Genomic DNA, 18,242 nt, shown 5'->3' on the forward strand with positions numbered 1-18,242 from the left:
AAAACTAATCCCCAAGCTGACAAGGTAAAAATCTGTCGTTCTTCCCCTGAACAAGGCAGTTAACCCACCGTTCCTAGGCCTTCATTGAAAATAAGAATGTGTTCTTAACTGACTTGCCTAGTTAAATAAAGGTGTAAAAAAAAAATTGGCCATTCCGATTAATCGGTCGACTTCTAGCACCTACACTGTGCGCCTACACTGTCCTCTAGGTTTCTTCCTAGGTTCCTGTCTTTCTAGGGAGTTTTTCCTAGCCACCGTGCTTCTACATCTGCATTGCTTGCTGTTTGGGGTTTTAGGCTGCGTTTCTGTACAGCACTTTGTGACATCTGCTGGTGTACATAGGGCTTTATAAATACATTTGATTGATTGATTGTGCAGTGCCTTGGTTGTTCTTTTCCAGGGGTAAATAAAATAAAACTGTCAATCAAACCCAGGTGGGCTCCTGCGTCCTCAGTGCTTGGACTCCTGATCATGGCATAGCATACAGTAGCATGGGCAACAGATTTTGAGCTGAGATGAAGTTGTTTGAACAAAGAACCCACCCCTGACACCTTGATCTTTCCCACTGGCGAGATGAAGTGCTATCGGCAGAGCATCACATAAATCCTCATCCTTAGAAGGCGGCGGACACATCAATCTCCCAAACAGATCAATAACTCCTGACCACAAGCCACTATGAGGGCTTCATAAGGTGCTCAATACAGTAGCTGCAGTGGAGATACATAAGGTGCCATGACAGGAGGAGTAGTGGGGGTTCGTAAGCTTCCTCATACTAACAACTGGGCCTACCATGGGGAGTTCTCATTCAGCATAATCACATTTCTTGGCTAACCAGCGCAACATAGCACACATGTCGACAAGAGCGAGGGCGTTACCTATATTTTCATTAACAACCCAATAAAGCGATTATTGCCTGCCTGCCTGTGCTGTTGATTGATTTTGGCACAAGTGGGCTTCCATGGGGCCTGGGAGAGAGTTCTACAGTATATTGAGTGTGGCTGTCACTTTATGAGAGTCATGGCTGTACTAACCGTGTACGTGCGGCAGCACTCCTACCGCTCTAACCTTGAGAAACAGAGATGCTACTTTCAAATCTTCCCAGAAATCTGAAAAGAAATGGACTGTGACACAGAGTCAAAACAATTCCACAGCGGTTGCCATGATAACAAAACAGCTTTTGTGCATCGCTAACAAACACAACTTTTACTTGTCGTCACTCAAGCTTGTAAAAAAAGTGAGGCTCTCACATGTCAAACAAACAAACCACTAAAATCTAGGTACAGTCCGCAATATGAGGTATAGATAAAGGAAGAAAGCCCAAAGAGAAAGGAAAGGGAGTGTGGGTCGGAGAGAGGAGTAGAGAGACAAAGATAAAGAGACAGCCCAGCACCATTTTCATTACAGTATCTTACACCAGCCACAAGGGGAGAATGACCTGCTATTTCGTAAAGTCTTAAAGTCTTAAGTAGAGCAAAGAGTGCTCAAATCTCTCTGATGCTACAATCCTGCAGAAATCCGACTATTAAATAATCTGAAAACAAGACATCCATTATATCAAGTCTCAAACACATACTAACTTAATCAAATACTCCTTTAATCTCTAGAAATACTTATTCTGACTGAGCAGAAATCCTGCAGCCTTTACTACCTCTGTAGTACACTGCCCCATTGGGAAGCACTACTTTCATGTAGGCAGTGTGACATCCTGGCGACAAGCAACAATGTAGGTTATCCAATACCTGAACACATGCAGCAGCCCTTTTCCAATGAATGTTCGAGGTCGCTCAGGCAGAAATGTTGCCACAGCCAATCACTCAACTCAGGAAGAGGAAGAATACGAGTCTGACCCTTGTGACCTCACAGCAAACCTCCTACAGCTCATGTCGCATCAGTGTCGTCTCGTTACTAGCTGGTTGCCTTTGACAGCACAGCATGTCTGATGACTAAGGTCGGTAAGAGTGAGACAATGACCTGAAATATCCTTGTATAATCCTTTTGGTACTGCCACGTTTTGCCGCTAAATCAGCATACAGCCCGGCCCGCCTCAGACAAATTTCAATGCCACTGCAAGGTTGTATTATTTGTTGAAGAAGTAAGGATTACCCTCCTGTGATTTGGTAAAAATACAAATAAAGCCTTTATACAATGCTTTTGCCTGAAATAGTCATGCTTAGGATAGCATTACATCTCTATGATGAATCTCTCTGTAGCACATGAACAGTACTAGCATTATATGCAAATAATACAGTACCACTGTTAGCATTATCTGAACTCAAAGCTACCATAAGTTGTTTGCACTTATCTAGTCTATGTAGACTAGGCTGGGTGCTTTTAAGATGGATGTTCAAGAAATATATATATATATTCTACTTTAATTTGTATTCGGTAATTGTGATGCATTTTGGCCCATTTCCTCACATACTAGAGTACACATGCCGAGCTGCATTCTAGGGGTACATAGTAAGCATGGGGATTGACCTTGAATAATAAAATCAACACATTTACTGTCTCATAACGATGTCCCAATAACCCAATTCAACATATATAATATATTGAATGTGTAAACTGCTCTTCCAACCCATGATTAGCTCACATACTATATAATTGTATCTGTTACATGACTTGGCTGTTAATTGCCTACTAAACAAGCTATAGCCCCTCTTGCCTTCTTAGCTAAATCTGTGAGTCGCTTGCATTTGCGAATCCCATTTTCTAAAGAATGTAATTTCTAGTTCAAAATGTTGTCTTTTCCAAAGACTGTTGATTTTCTATTTGAATAAAATCCTCTTCTTAGTCAGCTGTGTCTTGCACTTCTCCCTGTTTGCTCCTCTATATTTTTCCTTTGCTAATCTATCACAAGTGTATTTCACTTTGGGTTAGACCAAAGAAGTACGTTGGCATCCGTCAGGGATAGTCAAGCGGCTTTAGCTGAGAAGCTTTAACGAAAAGCTAATGGGGTGTGAAGTCTGCAGAGAATTTGACAAAAGTGGGAGAAAAGGAGTTTCATTAAGTGGGACATCCTCTATGACTGAGCGACGTTCATTTTCATAACAACAACAGCAAAAAACTGTTCTTACCCCTTCAAGCATCAAACGCTTAAAAAGTTACACCCGAACAGTACCTTATAAAAAGCTGGGACCTGTTTCTTAAAAAAATAAAAAAGCAAGAACAAAGAGTTTGATGATCAGATTCATGAACTCGATTGGACTGCAATGCAGTCGTTGCAGAAGGGAGGGAACCACAGAGCAGGGATAGCACATGAGGACCGTCTTGAAGAGAATGCAGAACCTCAGACACAATTCATAGCATTGAAACCCCTGAAGAAAGCTGTAGTCTATATGCACTGCTCTTGATAAAGACTGCAGCTTGAAATGGAAGGTTAGCTGTGCTGAGTCTGCCAATATACTTACTGGAATGTAATAAATACATCGTTTTAGTGGGACCAATAACCTTGACTATCTGGAGTGCAAAGTATGCTGTCATTTATGCTCAGAATAGTAGAAGTATGATGTGCATACCTGATGGTGGAACGTTGGTGCAAAGAACCTACAATATGATAGTCGAGTGACAGTCAGGTATTACTCACAACCTTTATTTAACCAGGTAAGTAAGTAATGACCTGGCAGGATAGGGGGGTTCTGGTGGGAGAAAGAGAGAGATCCTGCCAACAGATGAGAAAAGGTAAATATATATATTTTTAAAAACATGATCACACAGCTCTTAGTTTAACCCAGAAGAGCTGTAATTCGAAGCCACAATCGGAAGTGCTGCCCCTGCATTAGTTTGTAAACTTTGCAACTGGTTCTTGTGAAAATGTAACTGCCACTCAGTTATTCCGTAGTAAGCACCCTCCAAACCGAAAACGAGGGTGTGGTTTTGTGATATGTGATTTAGAAAACATACGGTTGTACAAATGTACATTCAGAAACCTTTCTAGATGCAAACATCCAGTGCAGTCCAAATCTCAAGTAGCTTGTCATAAAAAATGCAGTGCTTGCCCCCCAAAAGTATACTGGGTGACAGTGATGTTGCAGGGTGTAAAGTACATGCAATGAAATAGCAAAGACGTACTATAGAATATAATCAATTTATATTTATATTGTGACCAGTATGACTAATGTTTCGGTGTGGCCTTTCTCAAGGAGAGCCGGTGCCAAATGTCTCCATCAGACAGAGCATAAAACCCCCTCCAGCATCCCAGTCTCATTCACATTAAAATGCAAAACCGGGGAGGCCACAGAGGCACAATCAATGACCCATCCAGGCTGTTAGGCTATCCAATCAGAAGTCCTCTGGACCCGGCTCAGAGAAAACAGCACCTTCCATTTTTGCGAGGAGATTTTGTCAGTAGGAATCCAACCTAATAAACAATTCATAACCTTGGCTCAAGATGACAGCTCATCATTGACTCCGCAAACTCTGTCTACATTTACTTGGCAAATTCAGTATCTCATGTGGAAATGACTTATGTATGAATGCTATGAATGTAAATAATGGAAAAGGCTTTGTTCAAGTGCAATCCTGTGACTTACACTTTATAATTCAATGAAGCCTTTTAACAATAAAGGCAACTTCAGAAGGGAAGCTCACCTGTGTAAAGCTCCTGCATGCACTCTACTATCAGACGTCACAAATAACTCAATAAAGGGATCCATTTCTTTGGATTAATGGGTTTCAGACAATCAAAAAAAATATGTATTAGAAAAAATATACAAATGTGAAATGTATGGCGGCATTGTCATTGATACTCAATGGCCAGTTGAATGAACGGAAACACAGATACTAAGGGTCTATTCAATCAGATCCGCTTTAGCCGACATCCGCATGGCTGATGTTTTGACGGTGTCGGAGGTGGAACTGCATTAGAGCTGTCAAATCCACAAGCGGCTCCTGCCATTATACCTAAAGTGGACATTGCCATTGGCCGCACGGAGTTGCATTAAGAGAAATCCCATGCAGGCTTGTTTACAAGTTCGAACACTGGAATGTGAGATGTAATCTACAGCTCAATTAGGCTGATAGAAATCCTCATTATTTTGTTGAATAGTTGAACAATTCTCAATTTGAGCGTCATTATTATTATTATTCTATATATATTGTTTGTAATTTTGCCCCCTTTTTCTCCCTAATTTCATGATATCCAATTGCGATCTTGTCTCATCGCTGCAACTCCCCAACGGGCTCGGGAGAGGCGAAGATCGAGTCATGCGTCCTCTGAAACATGACCCACCTAGCCGTGCTTCATAATAACACCCACTCGCTTAACCTGGAAGCCAGCCGCACCAATGTATAGGAGGAAAAACACTGTTCAACTGACAACCTGAAGTTAGCTTGCACGAGCCCGGCCCACCACATTTAACGCGAGTGGGAAGGGTGTGGCTTCATGACAATGATCAAGAGCAGCTGCTCACCGATTTGACAGCTCCAATGCAGTTACACCTCTAACATTGGCAAAACAACAGCTATGCGGGTGTCGGATACCGCTGGTTAATGCAGAATCTGATTGAATCTAAGCCTAAATTATAATAATTTTGTGCAAATAGTCTGTTCTTCATAAATGATCAATTGTGTTGAAATAAGATATAATGATCTATTATAGATATATTAATATGTTATTATAGCTATTACTTTGGTATTATCATTATTGAACTGAAAAGGTTCACCAATCAAAAACAAAATGGGTATTTGAGAGGCAATTTTGAATATCATTTGTGTGTTTGAAAGAACTATAGAGTTGAGAATCTTCAGGACCTTACCAATGATGAACATTGGACAAATGTTTAACCTTTTCACATGAGTTACTGTAATGCTATTGCCTAACCAGATTTTCCTACAGGCATGATTTGCAGACTGTTTGTGTATACTGAAGGTTATGACTCAGTCCTGCTGGTAGAATACTGCTAGCCAGTGTCATGTCCACAGTACTGCCAAGTCTGACCAGGAGGAAGCTTTGCTGATCAGCCACAGTGACTGACTGACTAGCTGGCAGTGCATGGCAATCCCACCCTGTTACTATCACAAAACACCACATGATTTCCAGTGTGTATAGCATACAACAGTATATGCATGTACTGTATGTAACAAGCGCAGGCAACACACACATACGTCATATTCAGAGCTACAGTAAAGCCATACCGTGACAAGATTTGCAGTATATAATTTAACCTGTGATAAAAAAAAAAATAACATAATGGGCATTCGGAAAGTATTCAGACCTCTTGATTTCCCCCCACATTTTGTTACATTACAGGCTTATTCTAAAATGGATTAAATAGTTTTTTCTCCTCATCAATCTACATCACATTTACATAAGTTTTGAGACTGTATAGTCAGTACTTTGTTGAAGCACCATTGGCAAAGATTACAGCCTTGAGTCTTCCTGGGTATGACGCTGCAAGCTTGGCACACCTGTATTTGGGGAGTTTCTCCCATTCTTCTCTGCAGATCCTCTCAAGCTCTGTCAGGTTGGATGGGGAGCGTCACTGCACAGCTATTTTCAGGTCTCTCCAGAGATGTTCAAACGGGTTCAAGTCCGGGCTCTGGCTGGGTCACCTCCCTGACCAAGGCCCTTCTCCCCCGATTGCTCAGTTTTCTCTAGGAAGGGTCTTGGTGGTTCCAAACTTCTTCCATTTAAGAATGATGGAGGCCACTGTGTTCTTGGGGACCTTCAATGCTGCAGAAATGTTTTAGTAATTCCTTCAACCTCAGTTTTTGCTCTGACATGCACTACTAACTGTGGGACCTTATATAGACAGGTGTGTGCCTTTCCAGATCATGTCCAATCGATTGGATTTACCACAAGTGGACTCCAATCAAGTTGTAGAAACATCTCAAGGATGATCAATAGAAGCATGATTCACCTGAGCTCAATTTCAAGTATCATAGCAAAGGGTCTGAATACTTAAATAAGGTATTTCATTTATTAAAAAAAAAAAAATGTTGCAAAAAAATCTAAAAACCTGTTTTCGCTTTGTCATTATGGGGTATTGTGTATAGATTGAGGAGAAAAACATTTATTTTAATACATTTTAGAATAAGGCTGAAACTGTGGAAAAAGTCAAGGGGTCTGAATACTTTCCGAATGCACTGTATATATGCATGCATGTCACCAGTGGTGACCCGTCACTCAGGACAGCTGCAGAGACCCACCTGTTTTGAGCTGCACATTTTTTGCAAAAAAAAAGATGATTATTATAATTAAAAATATATTTTTGGGGAGGGGGGGTTGCCTGTTTTGCTTGATATTTTGGCATTAATACGTGTCACATATCAGCTTGCAAACAGCGTAAAAAATAAAAAATTATGATTGAGTTAATTAATAAAGCCTCCATACAAACATGGTCTCTTTTTTGCTTTCTTGAGTAAGGCAACTCCAAAATGCAGGTGTTTCAGCCTAGATCAGTGTTTTCTGTGGTGGTGGGGCAGCTAGCGGAAAATACAGAGCATAGGGGTTGGTAATGTTCTCTAGTTGCGCCGTGATTGGCTCAGTGTTCAGTCACTCATGGGGAGAGCTGGAAAATTCAAGCCCCTGGATGCTGCCATAGAATTACATTAGAAGTGCCAATCCAAAAAGGCTCAAGGTCATTGGCCACAGATAAAACTACGTCAAATCACGTTATACCTACAGTAGCGTTGATTGGACTGATCATGTCAATATCATACAATCTTAGCTAGCAGTCATCATCATGAATCAAGTCGACAATCTACTGGCACATCCTTTTTGATCCTTGTCATTGAAGAGTAATAATGAAGAGAAATTATAGATAAAACGTATCGGTGCTCATCGGCCATTGGACATTAACATTACACAACAAGTTGGAAATCGAAAATTCAACAATGAGTGGTTTGGAAGGGATCAGTGGCTAACTGCAAGCATTGCAAAGCAATCACTAGCCTGCTATTCAGTGGAGTGGGTGTGTGGTCCCAATTCTCGGTTTAAGGTTCTCTTTTCCAAGCTAAAAATGATAAACATTCAACATTGGCAATGCTGGCAATCCAGCATGATTTCTGCCGCGCTTAAAACAACTGTTGACTCAGAACTGGACAACTGGGTAAAACGAGCTCCAACTGGGAAAATAAGTTTTGAACTGTCATCCCACTTGGAATTGTAAGTCGGGAACTCTGGCCTCTTTCTAGAGCTACGACCTGAAGATCACTGACGTCATCATGATTCAACCTTTTTTTTCACCGCGTTCCCAGTTGTTTTGAAAGCACCATAACTCTAGAGAATGCCAGACTTTAATGACAAAGTTTGATGACAAAATTTGCCCACGAAGGACCGCTGCGCCACCTTCCTGTTCAAGTGAGCAGGGCGTGAGTGTCACGCCCTGACCATAGAGAGCCTTTTTATTCTCTATTTTGGTTAGGTCGGGGTGTGTGACTAGGGTGGGTAATGTAGGTTGTTTTATTTCTATGTTGGCCTGGTATGGTTCCCAATCAGAGGCAGCTGTTTAGCGTTGTCTCTGATTGGGGATCATATTTAGGCAGCCATTTCCCCACTGGGTTTTTGTGGGATCTTGTTTATGTGTAGCTGCCTGTGAGCACTCCATAGCTTCACGTGTCGTTTGCTCTTTATTGTTTTTTTTTGCATTTCACGAATAAAAAGATGTGGAACCCATATCACGCTGCGCCTTGGTCCGAATGTTATTACGACGATCGTGACAGAAGATCCCAACCCACCAGGACCAAGCAGCGTGCCCAGGAGGAGAAGGTATCCTGGACTTGGGAGGAGATCTTGGATGTGAAGGGATCCTGGACTTGTGAGGAAATCCTGGCAGGACAGGATCGCCTTCCTTGGTGGCAGACGCAAGGAGAGAAGGGAGGACAGCGCCGACGCCGGGGTTCGCTGCCACAACGGAAGCCCAAAGAACAGCCTCCCAGAAAATGTGGGGGTGGGCACACGGGGTGGTCGGCGGAGCCGAGGAGAGAGCCAGAGACCACCTGGGAGGTGATAAAGAGGTGGTCGGTCGACCCAAGGAGAGTACCATAGCCCGCCTGGGATTCGTTGGAACAGTGTGAGGAGGGATACCGGAGAATGGAGTTGGCTAGGAGTATGCGGCAACGCAGGCGTTTGGAGGAACGTGTCATCAGTCTGGTGACACCTGGGCCGGCTCCACGTATCTGGCCTCCAGTGCGCCTCCCCAGTCCGGTACGTCCTGTGTCTCCTCCTCGCACTTGCCCTGAAGTGCGTGTCACCAGTCCGGTACCACCTGTGCCGACTCCACGCACTAGGCCTCCAGTGCGCCTTCCCAGTTTGGTACGTCCTGTGCTTGCTCCTCGCACATGCCCTGGAGTGTGTGTCACCAGTCCGGAACCTCCTGCGACGGTCCACAGTCCGGAACCTCCTGCGACGGTCTGGAACCTCCGGCGACAGTCCCCGGTCCAGAGCTTCCGGCGACAGTCCCCGGTCCAGAGCCTCCGGCGACGGTTCACGGTCCAGAGCCTCCGGCGACGGTTCACGGTCCAGAGCCTCCGGCGACGGTTCACGGTCCAGAGCCTCCGGCGGCGGTTCACGGTCCAGAACCTAATGCGACGGTCCACGGTCCGGAACCTCCTGCGATGGTCCAGGGTCCGGAACCTCCAGCGAGGGTCAACGGTCCGGAGCTTCCAGGCAAGGCGTCCAGTCCCGCTCCAGGGCAGGAGCCTTCCTCTGCGCCGGTGCCCAGTCCAGGCACAGCTTCCAGTCCCGCTCCATGGCAGGAAACCCTCCTCTGCGCCGGTGCCCAGTCCAAGCACGGCGTCCAGTCCAGCTCCAAGGCCGGAGCCTTCCTCTGCGTCGGGGTCCAGTCCGGGCACGGCGTCCAGTCCCGCTCCAGGGCAGGAGCCTCCCTCTGCGCCGGTGCCCAGTCCAGGTACGGCGTCCAGTCCTGCTCCACGGCAGGAGCCTCCCTCTGCGCCGGTGTCCAGTCCAGCTCCATGGCCAGAGCCTTCCTCTGCGCCGGTGCCCAGTCCAAGCACAGCGTCCAGTCCAGCTCCAAGGCCGGAGCCTTCATCTGCACCGAAGTCCAGGTCAGGTGTCCAGTCCTGCTCCATGGCAGGAGCCTTCCTCCGCACCGATGTCCAGTCCAGGCACGGCGTCCAGTTCCAAGGCCAGAGCCTTCTTCGGCGCCGATGTCCAGTCCAGGCGTCCAGTCTCGCTCCATGGCAGGAGCCTTCCTCTGCGCCGATGTCCAGACACGGCGTCCAGTCCTGCTCCAAGTCCGGAACCTTCCTCTGCGCCGATGCCCAGTCCAGGCACGGCGTCCAGTCTCGCTCCAAGTCCGGAGCCTTCCTCTGCGCCGATGCCCAGTCCAGGTACGGCATCCAGTCTCGCTCCATGGCAGGAGCCTTCCTCTGCGCCGATGCCCAGTCCAGGCACAGCTTCCAGTCCTGCTCCATGGCAGGAGCCCTCCTCTGCGCCGGTGCCCAGATCAAGCACGGCGTCCAGTCCAGCTCCAAGGCCGGAGCCTTCCTCTGCGTCGGGGTCCAGTCCGGGCACGGCGTCCAGTCCCGCTCCAGGGCAGGAGCCTTCCTCTGCGCCAGTGCCCAGTCCAGGCACGGCGTCCAGTCCTGCTCCATGGCAGGAGCCTCCCTCTGCGCCGGTGTCCAGTCCAGCTCCAAGGCTGGAACCTTCCTCTGCGTCGGGGTCCAGTCCGGGCACGGCGTCCAGTCCAGCTCCAAGGCCGGAGCCTTCCTCTGCACCGAAGTCCAGGTCAGGTCCGGTGTCCAGTCCTGCTCCATGGCAGGAGCCTTCCTCTGCGCCGGTGCCCAGTCCAGGCACAGCGTCCAGTCCAGCTCCAAGGCTGGAACCTTCCTCTGCGTCGGGGTCCAGTCCGGGCACGGCGTCCAGTCCAGCTCCAAGGCCGGAGCCTTCCTCTGCACCGAAGTCCAGGTCAGGTCCGGTGTCCAGTCCTGCTCCATGGCAGGAGCCTTCTTCGGCGCCGATGTCCAGTCCAGGCGTCCAGTCTCGCTCCATGGCAGGAGCCTTCCTCTGCGCCGATGTCCAGGCACGGCGTCCAGTCCTGCTCCAAGTCCGGAGCCTTCCTCTGCGCCGATGCCCAGTCCAGGCACGGCGTCCAGTCTCGCTCCAAGTCCGGAGCATTCCTCTGCGCCGATGCCCAGTCCAGGCACGGCGTCCAGTCTCACTCCATGGCAGGAGCCTTCCTCTGCGCCAATGTCCAGTCCAGGCACGGCGTCCAGTCCCGCTCCAAGGCCAGAGCCTTCCTCTGTGTTGATGTCCAGTCCCGCTCCAAGGCCTTCCTCTGCACCGGTGCCCAGTCCAGGCACGGCGGCCAACTCAGCTCCATGGCCGGAGCCTTCCTTGGCGCCGGTGTCCAGTCCGGGTGCGGCGTTCAACCCAGCTCCATGGCCGGACCCATGGTCAGGGCGGGGGCAAAGTCCCGCAACAGAGCCGCCACCGATGCTGGATCCACGGGATAAGCGGGTTCCTCGTCCCGCACCAGAGCCGCCACCGATGCTGGCGGATCCGCGAGCGGGGTGGGTACTTCGCTCCGCACCGGAGCCGCCACCGACACTAGATGCCAACCCGGACCCTCCCCTATAGAGTCAGGTTTTGCGGCCGGAGTCCGCACCTTTGGGGGGGTACTGTCACGCCCTGATCATAGAGAGCCTTTTTATTCTCTATTTTGGTTAGGTCAGGGTGTGACTAGGTGGGTAATCTAGGTTGTTTTATTTCTATGTTGGCCTGGTATGGTTCCACTGGGTTTTTGTGGGATCTGTTTATGTGTAGTTGCCTGTGAGCACTCCATGGCTTCATGTGTCGTTTGCTCTTTATTGTTTTTTTTGCATTTCACAAATAAAAAGATGTGGAACCCATATCACGCTGCGCCTTGGTCCGAATGTTATTACACGATCGTGACAGTGAGTCCAAAAATGTATTGTATGCTGCTGCATAAATGATGTAATATGCCAGGGAGATATGTATACTGTAGCTAAGGAAGTAATACTAAGTGTATGTTGTGTAGCAAGCTGTTAGTAGCCCATGTGCCTCACCCTAATAAAGTGGTCTATTTTTCCCTCTTAATTTTGCCTGTTCTGATTTGGTGGTGCACATGTAGCCTATAACCTGTTTTAGAGAAATGTTATCATCGAATATTGTAAGAGATTTCATTGTCTGCATATATGCCCCCTTTATTTATCCTTCGGTTCTGACTTGGTGTATAGGGAGAACACTGTAAGAACGGTCCATGTTCTGAATTCTGCCGCTGTACATTTCAAAAGTACTGAACAAATAGTTATATTGACTACGTCCGTCCTAGCTAGCTCATTATTGTCTTAATCTAAATTACGGATTGCCTCTTATCCGCTTGTCGTCCCCTTATGCCAGTTTGTATACTCAATTGTCAGTAGAAACCACATTTGTTTAAGCAAGTCAGCCATATCAGCTATGCTTTTTTTAAAGTCAGTAAATGAGGCTAAATTAACTGTTTCGCTGCCAGACAAGGCTCCCCTGATAGCCAGGTGTAGCAGTGGTAATGTGTTGGGACTGCTGTTGAGATTCTGCTGTTGGGACAGCTTTGTGTAGTTCCTAAGAGTTTGTGGGCACCATTGTGCAAAGCTGTCATCAAGGCAAAAGGTGGCTACTTACAAGAATCTAAAATAGAAAATATATATTAATTTGTTTAACACTATTTTGGTTACTACATGATTCCATATGTGTTATTTCATAGTTTGATGTCTTCACTATTATTCTACAATGTAGAAAATAGTATAAAAAAAAACCTGGAATGAGCAGGTGTGTCCAAAATTTTGGCAGGTACTGTATATAGACTGCGTGTACAAAACAAAACACCTGCTCTTTCCATGACATAGACTGACCAGGTGAATATAGGTGAAAGCTATGATCCCTTATTGATGTCACTTGTTAAATCCACTTCAAATCAGTGTAGATGAAGGGGAGGAGACAGGTTAAAGCAGGACTTTTAAGCCTTGAGACAATCGAGACATGGATTGTGTAACTGTGTCCTTCAGAAGGTGAATTGGCAGTAGGTGCCATGTGGCAGCACACACAAAGTTTTCAATACTCCTTATTCTTGTAACATTCCTATTTGTTGTAAATATATATGTTTTATCTGCTTACACACACTGAGACAGACACAGGTTGGTTTTGTGAGCATACCTGCTCATTTGTACATTTATAACAAAACACTCAGCCAGACACTTTCCAAAATGTAAAAACATTTTGCAACATTTTCTTAGAACACCACTCTATATCCAGTTGTCATGCAATTTTCCGGCAGTTTTAAGACACTCGGAGCCATTTTAAGAATATTCCCATGACATTCCCAGAAATTGTTGTAGACATATCTTTGCAGACAACATTTCGACCATCAAAATGGGAATGCCAAAGCTCCCAGAGCAATATTATTGTAAAGACTGCAGTTTTAGGTAGCATCATGAAAACCTTGAACTTTACCCGACATCCCATAAACACTGCTTGAGCAAAAAAAATGTATTTTCTTCCTTTCCATGCAAGCATACACACACACTTTACACTCATGCCTGCTGTTACTATGTTTTACATATGTAAGACCAGTTGAACCAAGCATGAATTCATTTGTATCCATCACTGGCACCCTGACAATGCTGCTGCATTCATATGCACACACTAAGTGCCCAAATTCAGCATCACAATTTGTCTCTACTGGGCCTCCTTGTTGAGTCACTGACAACGTTATGTAATTACTGCATTGAGGCCAAACCAGCACAATATTTCAGTCTCCTCCTAGTCACTTTATCCTCTGTCAGAGTGTGTACTGTATAGAAGACACATCACAGTTATGTAGGTACACACGTGTGTAGAATAGCTAAATTGGAAAAATCGATGTGCAGCACCAAAGCTCTCTCTCTTTATATATATCGGTAATTATCTGTCTTTACTGGTTCTGACACCACAGGGAAGTTAATGCATATGGATGGATTTGACACATTGCAGTAGCTCTCCTTGCTGCTGAAATGCAGTGAACCATTTTGGTCAACGTGAAAACGTTAGGCCTATACTAGTGGCCAAACAAGGGCAAATACAAAAATACAAGGATTTATAATTACATCTAGAAGACAGTGGCATAGAAGACGCACATCTGCAGACATTAGAAAATGACCCAAGCGGTTATCATGTGTTCTGTGTTATCATATTACTAGGCCTATCTAACATGTGTTGCACGAGGCACATCTCTCCCTTCCAAAAAAAAACATTAGGTAGGCTACTTACCATGTTGACTTCAGAAACCATGTCGATACTTGCGATATCTATGCTCATTCCAACGTCCACAGGGGCACCTTTAAATCGCACGTAAAACACAGGTATCAGTGGCATTTTAATCAGACAGCTCGCCAACACGACAAATGAATCTGCATGCGACTTGTTATTATTCATTAGCCAACATTGGGTAGACTTCACCCGAAAAATGGAGTTTACCTCCAAAATCAGGCCTCAGACGAATGTCATACCCCTTAAGCAGTTTGTCCACGGTCGCTTTCACAAATGACATGTTGCTAGGCTCGTTGGCGCTAAAGGGAAAATATATGGTATTGATTCAGAATCTTAATCAAAAACTGCAGAGTAAGGGACTGGCAAGACAGGCAGAAACAAGACATCACACCCGTGGGATCTCACCTTTGAGCGCCGCAGACCATGGCGACCATTAGGAAAAGACAAAAAATATCCCAGCGTCCGCGGTCCAAAGCCGTCCACATCACTAACTCTGATCAGAGAGATAGATGACTTTGAGCGAAGATTTCAGAAATGCAACTTTGTCACAGGCTGCCCAATTATTCCAAGACAACGCATGCGCGTCGTTTTACCAACATTCAAATTGTATTTGCACAAAAACACGCTATTTCGTTAAAAATTCGGCGACTTCGATAGAAAAACGGTATTCGCGTTTCACCTGAGCTGTCGATGCTGGCACAAGAAGGGGTCGCCGGGATGCATGCAGTAGCTGAACCGTATCAATATGCTAGGCAGATCCCATCACCTCCGGCTAATTCGAGCATTTCAGCAGACACAGCAGTGTCCGGAGCAGATTTGCATCAAGCAGGTATCCCTGTGTTGGTCGGCTGAAGATATTAAAATAATAAGCATTGAACGCGGCTCTCCATTCACCTTTAGTCAGCCCTATGTGGGGCATCGTGCAAAACAAGCACGTCTGAGGAGCTGCGCAATTTCTGAGGTGTACCTGTACGCCCGAGCTCACTCGTAGCGCATTCCATTCGCCACTCGTCACGGGCTAGAGCCCAAGTTATTTTTATTTTTTTAAACCCAGAAAACGCATTACAAATCGCAACGCACCAATAATTATTTAATGAGAGAAGGATGAGCTATTGGAGCTGCAATGGCCCTTGCAGCTGCATGACGTGCTATAGGACTATGCTACAGAATGTATAAGAAGAAATGTTCTGCTATTTCTAGTGATGATATTGACAGACTTCTGACTAATTTGCCAAATGAAACTAATTTGCATTTTACTGGTCACCTTGTGCTAGACCACATGATTATTTCAAGTTAAATCATGGGGGGGGGGGGGCGGGGGGGGTGCAAATACCATGTGCCCGAAGTATCAGTTCTGTGACTCAATTGGTGGAAAAATGCATTTGACTTATCCTTGGTCTTCATACTGGTTTAGCTCTCAGGTTGTCTCCAAGGACCAATACGTGGCCATGCAGTATGGGTTTGGTGATGCATCACAGGACAGAACTGTTTAAAGATTCATGACTTCTGTTGGGTAAAATGGTTCAGCATCAGTTGAAGCCTACTTGCTAGGGAGTGAGAAGCAGTGGTGGATTGGCCATCTGGGCCATGTTATAGGTGGGTGGGTGGGCAGGCTGAAAGAAAAAAATACATATACAGTACCAGTCAAAAGTTAGGACACAGCTACTCATTCAAGGGTTTTTCTTTATTTACTATTTTCTACATTGTAGAATAATAGTGAAGACATAAAAACTATTAAATAACACATATGGAATCATGTAGTAACCAAAAAAAGTGTTAAACAAATACAAATATATTTTAGATTTTAGATTCTTCAAAGTAGCCACTTTTTGCCTTGATGACAGCTTTGCACACACTTGGCATTCTCTCAATCAGCTTCACCCGGAATGCTTTTCCAACACACTTGAAGGAGTTCCCACATATGCTGACCACTTGTTGCCTGCTTTTCCTTCACTCTGCGGTCCAACTCATCCCAAACCATCTCAACTAGGTTGAGGTCGGGTGATTGTGGAGGCCAGGTCATCTGATGCAGCACTCCTTCACTCTCCTTGGTCAAATAACCCTTACACAGCCTGGAGGTGTGTTGGGTTATTGTCCTGTTGAAAAACAAATGATAGCCAAAATGTTAGCCAAAACTAAATGGGATGGCAAATCGCTGCAGAATGCTGTGGTAGCCATGCTGGTTAAGTGTGCCTTGAATTCTAAATAAATCACTGACAGTGTAACCAGCAAAGCACCATAAGACCTCCACCTCCATGCTTCACGGTGGGAACCAAACATGCGGAGATGATCCGTTCACCTACTCTGCATCTCACAAAGACACGGCGGTTGGAACCAAAAATCTCAAATTTGGACTCAACAGACCAAAGGACAGATTTCCACCGGTCTAATGTCCATTGCTCGTGTTTCTTGGCCCAAGCAAGTCTATTCTTCTTATTGGTGTCCTTTAGTAGTGGTTTCTCTGCAGCAATTCGGCCATGAAGGCCTGATTCACGCAGTCTCCTCTGAACAGTTGATGTTGAGATGTGTCTGTTACTTGAACTCTGTGAAGCATTTATTTGGGCTGCAATTTCTGAGGCTGGTAACTCTATTTAACTTATCCTCTGCAGCAGAGGTAACTCTGGGTCTTCCTTTCCTGTAGTGGTTCTCATGAGAGCCAGTTTCATCATAGTGCTTGATAGTTTTTGTGATTGCACTTGAAGAAACTTTCAAAGTTCTGGAAATTTTCCAGATTGTCTGACCTTCATGTCTTAAAGGAATTATTGATTGTCGTTTCTCTTTGCTTATTCGAGGTGTTCTTGCCATAATATGGACTTGGTCTTTTACCACATAGGGCTATCTTCTGTATACCACCCCTACCATGTCACAACACAACTGATTGGCTCAGACGCATTAAGAAGGAAAGAAATTCCACAAATTAACTTTTAACATGGCACACCTGTTAATTGAAATGCATTCCAGGTGACTACCTCATGAGCTGGTTTAGAGAATGCCAAGATGATGCAAAGCTGTCATCAAGCCAAAGGGTAGCTACTTACAAGAATCTCAAATAGAACAAATATTTAGATTTGTTTAACACTTGTTTGGTTACTACATGATTCCATATGTGTTATTGCATAGTTTTGATGTCTTCACTATTATTCTACAATGTAGAAAATAGTACAAATAAATAAAAACCCTGGAATGAGGAGGTGTGTCCAAACTTTTGACTGGTACTGTATTTATTTTTTTGGGAGAAAGAGAGTGATGCAGCCTATTGGCCTGTTAAAATGTTTTTACCTGTGTGGTACAGAAGAAGTGGGCCGGTGTAGTCTAATTTTGTTCCCAGTCCGCCACTATATCCAGTTTTAAAAAGTCACTAACCACTTTCTAATTTCCTAGACATGTGATAATGAGTAATACCCATAAGTGTGAACTGTCTCATGCCTGCAAACCAGGGTTGTCAATTCCTCTTATTGGACACCAACTGGATCCCCTCTGAAGGCATATCCCTGAAGCCTATGTGTTTCATTCTTTGTGTGGCTCTCAAATGAAAATGAACTGAAATAAGAACTTAGATGATAATTATTCATGGTGTAGACTGCCTTAGACCTTGCAAGTACTGTATGGGTGTCTAGAGTGGGAAGTAATGGATTTGGTTTTATGTTTCGAACAATAAATGTACAACACAATTACACAAGGTTAGAATGATGGTGGTACTGGGTACTCCAATAGGCGATCAATGTAAACTCAACAAAAAAAGAAACGTCCTCTCACTGTCAACTGCGTTTATTTTCAGCAAACATAACATGTGTAAATATTTGTATGAACATAAGATTCAACAACTGAGACATAAGCTAAACAAGTTCCACAGACATGTGACTAACAGAAATGGAATAATGTGTCCCTGAACAAAGGGGGGGTCAAAATCAAAAGTATCAGTCAGTATCTGGTGTGGCCACCACCTGCATTAAGTACTGCAATGCATCTGCAAGTTCCCGGACATTTCGCCCTCCGATCCAACAGGTCCCAGACGTGCTCAATGGGATTAAGA

The 18,242-nt window shown here is 45.2% G+C and overlaps 1 protein-coding gene across 2 annotated transcripts in view; it reads right to left on the bottom strand.

The window, feature by feature from the left end:
- LOC139553439 (gamma-aminobutyric acid receptor subunit beta-1-like) overlaps positions 1-15,355 on the bottom strand; it is a 43,782-nt gene extending 28,427 nt beyond the window's left edge. The window contains exons 1-3 of one of the 2 annotated variants that reach the window (XM_071365753.1): positions 14,615-15,355; positions 14,417-14,508; positions 14,210-14,277 (exon numbers count right to left, since the gene is read on the bottom strand). In XM_071365753.1, coding sequence (XP_071221854.1) covers positions 14,210-14,277; positions 14,417-14,508; positions 14,615-14,694 — 240 coding nt within the window. In that variant the 5' untranslated portion in view covers positions 14,695-15,355. The remainder of the gene's footprint in view (positions 1-14,209; positions 14,278-14,416; positions 14,509-14,614) is intronic. The other variant, XM_071365752.1, reaches the window with a different exon arrangement.
- Positions 15,356-18,242: the final 2,887 nt, after the last annotated feature.

This window comes from Salvelinus alpinus, chromosome 25 (assembly GCF_045679555.1).
Source record: "Salvelinus alpinus chromosome 25, SLU_Salpinus.1, whole genome shotgun sequence".
Lineage (NCBI taxonomy): Eukaryota > Metazoa > Chordata > Actinopteri > Salmoniformes > Salmonidae > Salvelinus > Salvelinus alpinus.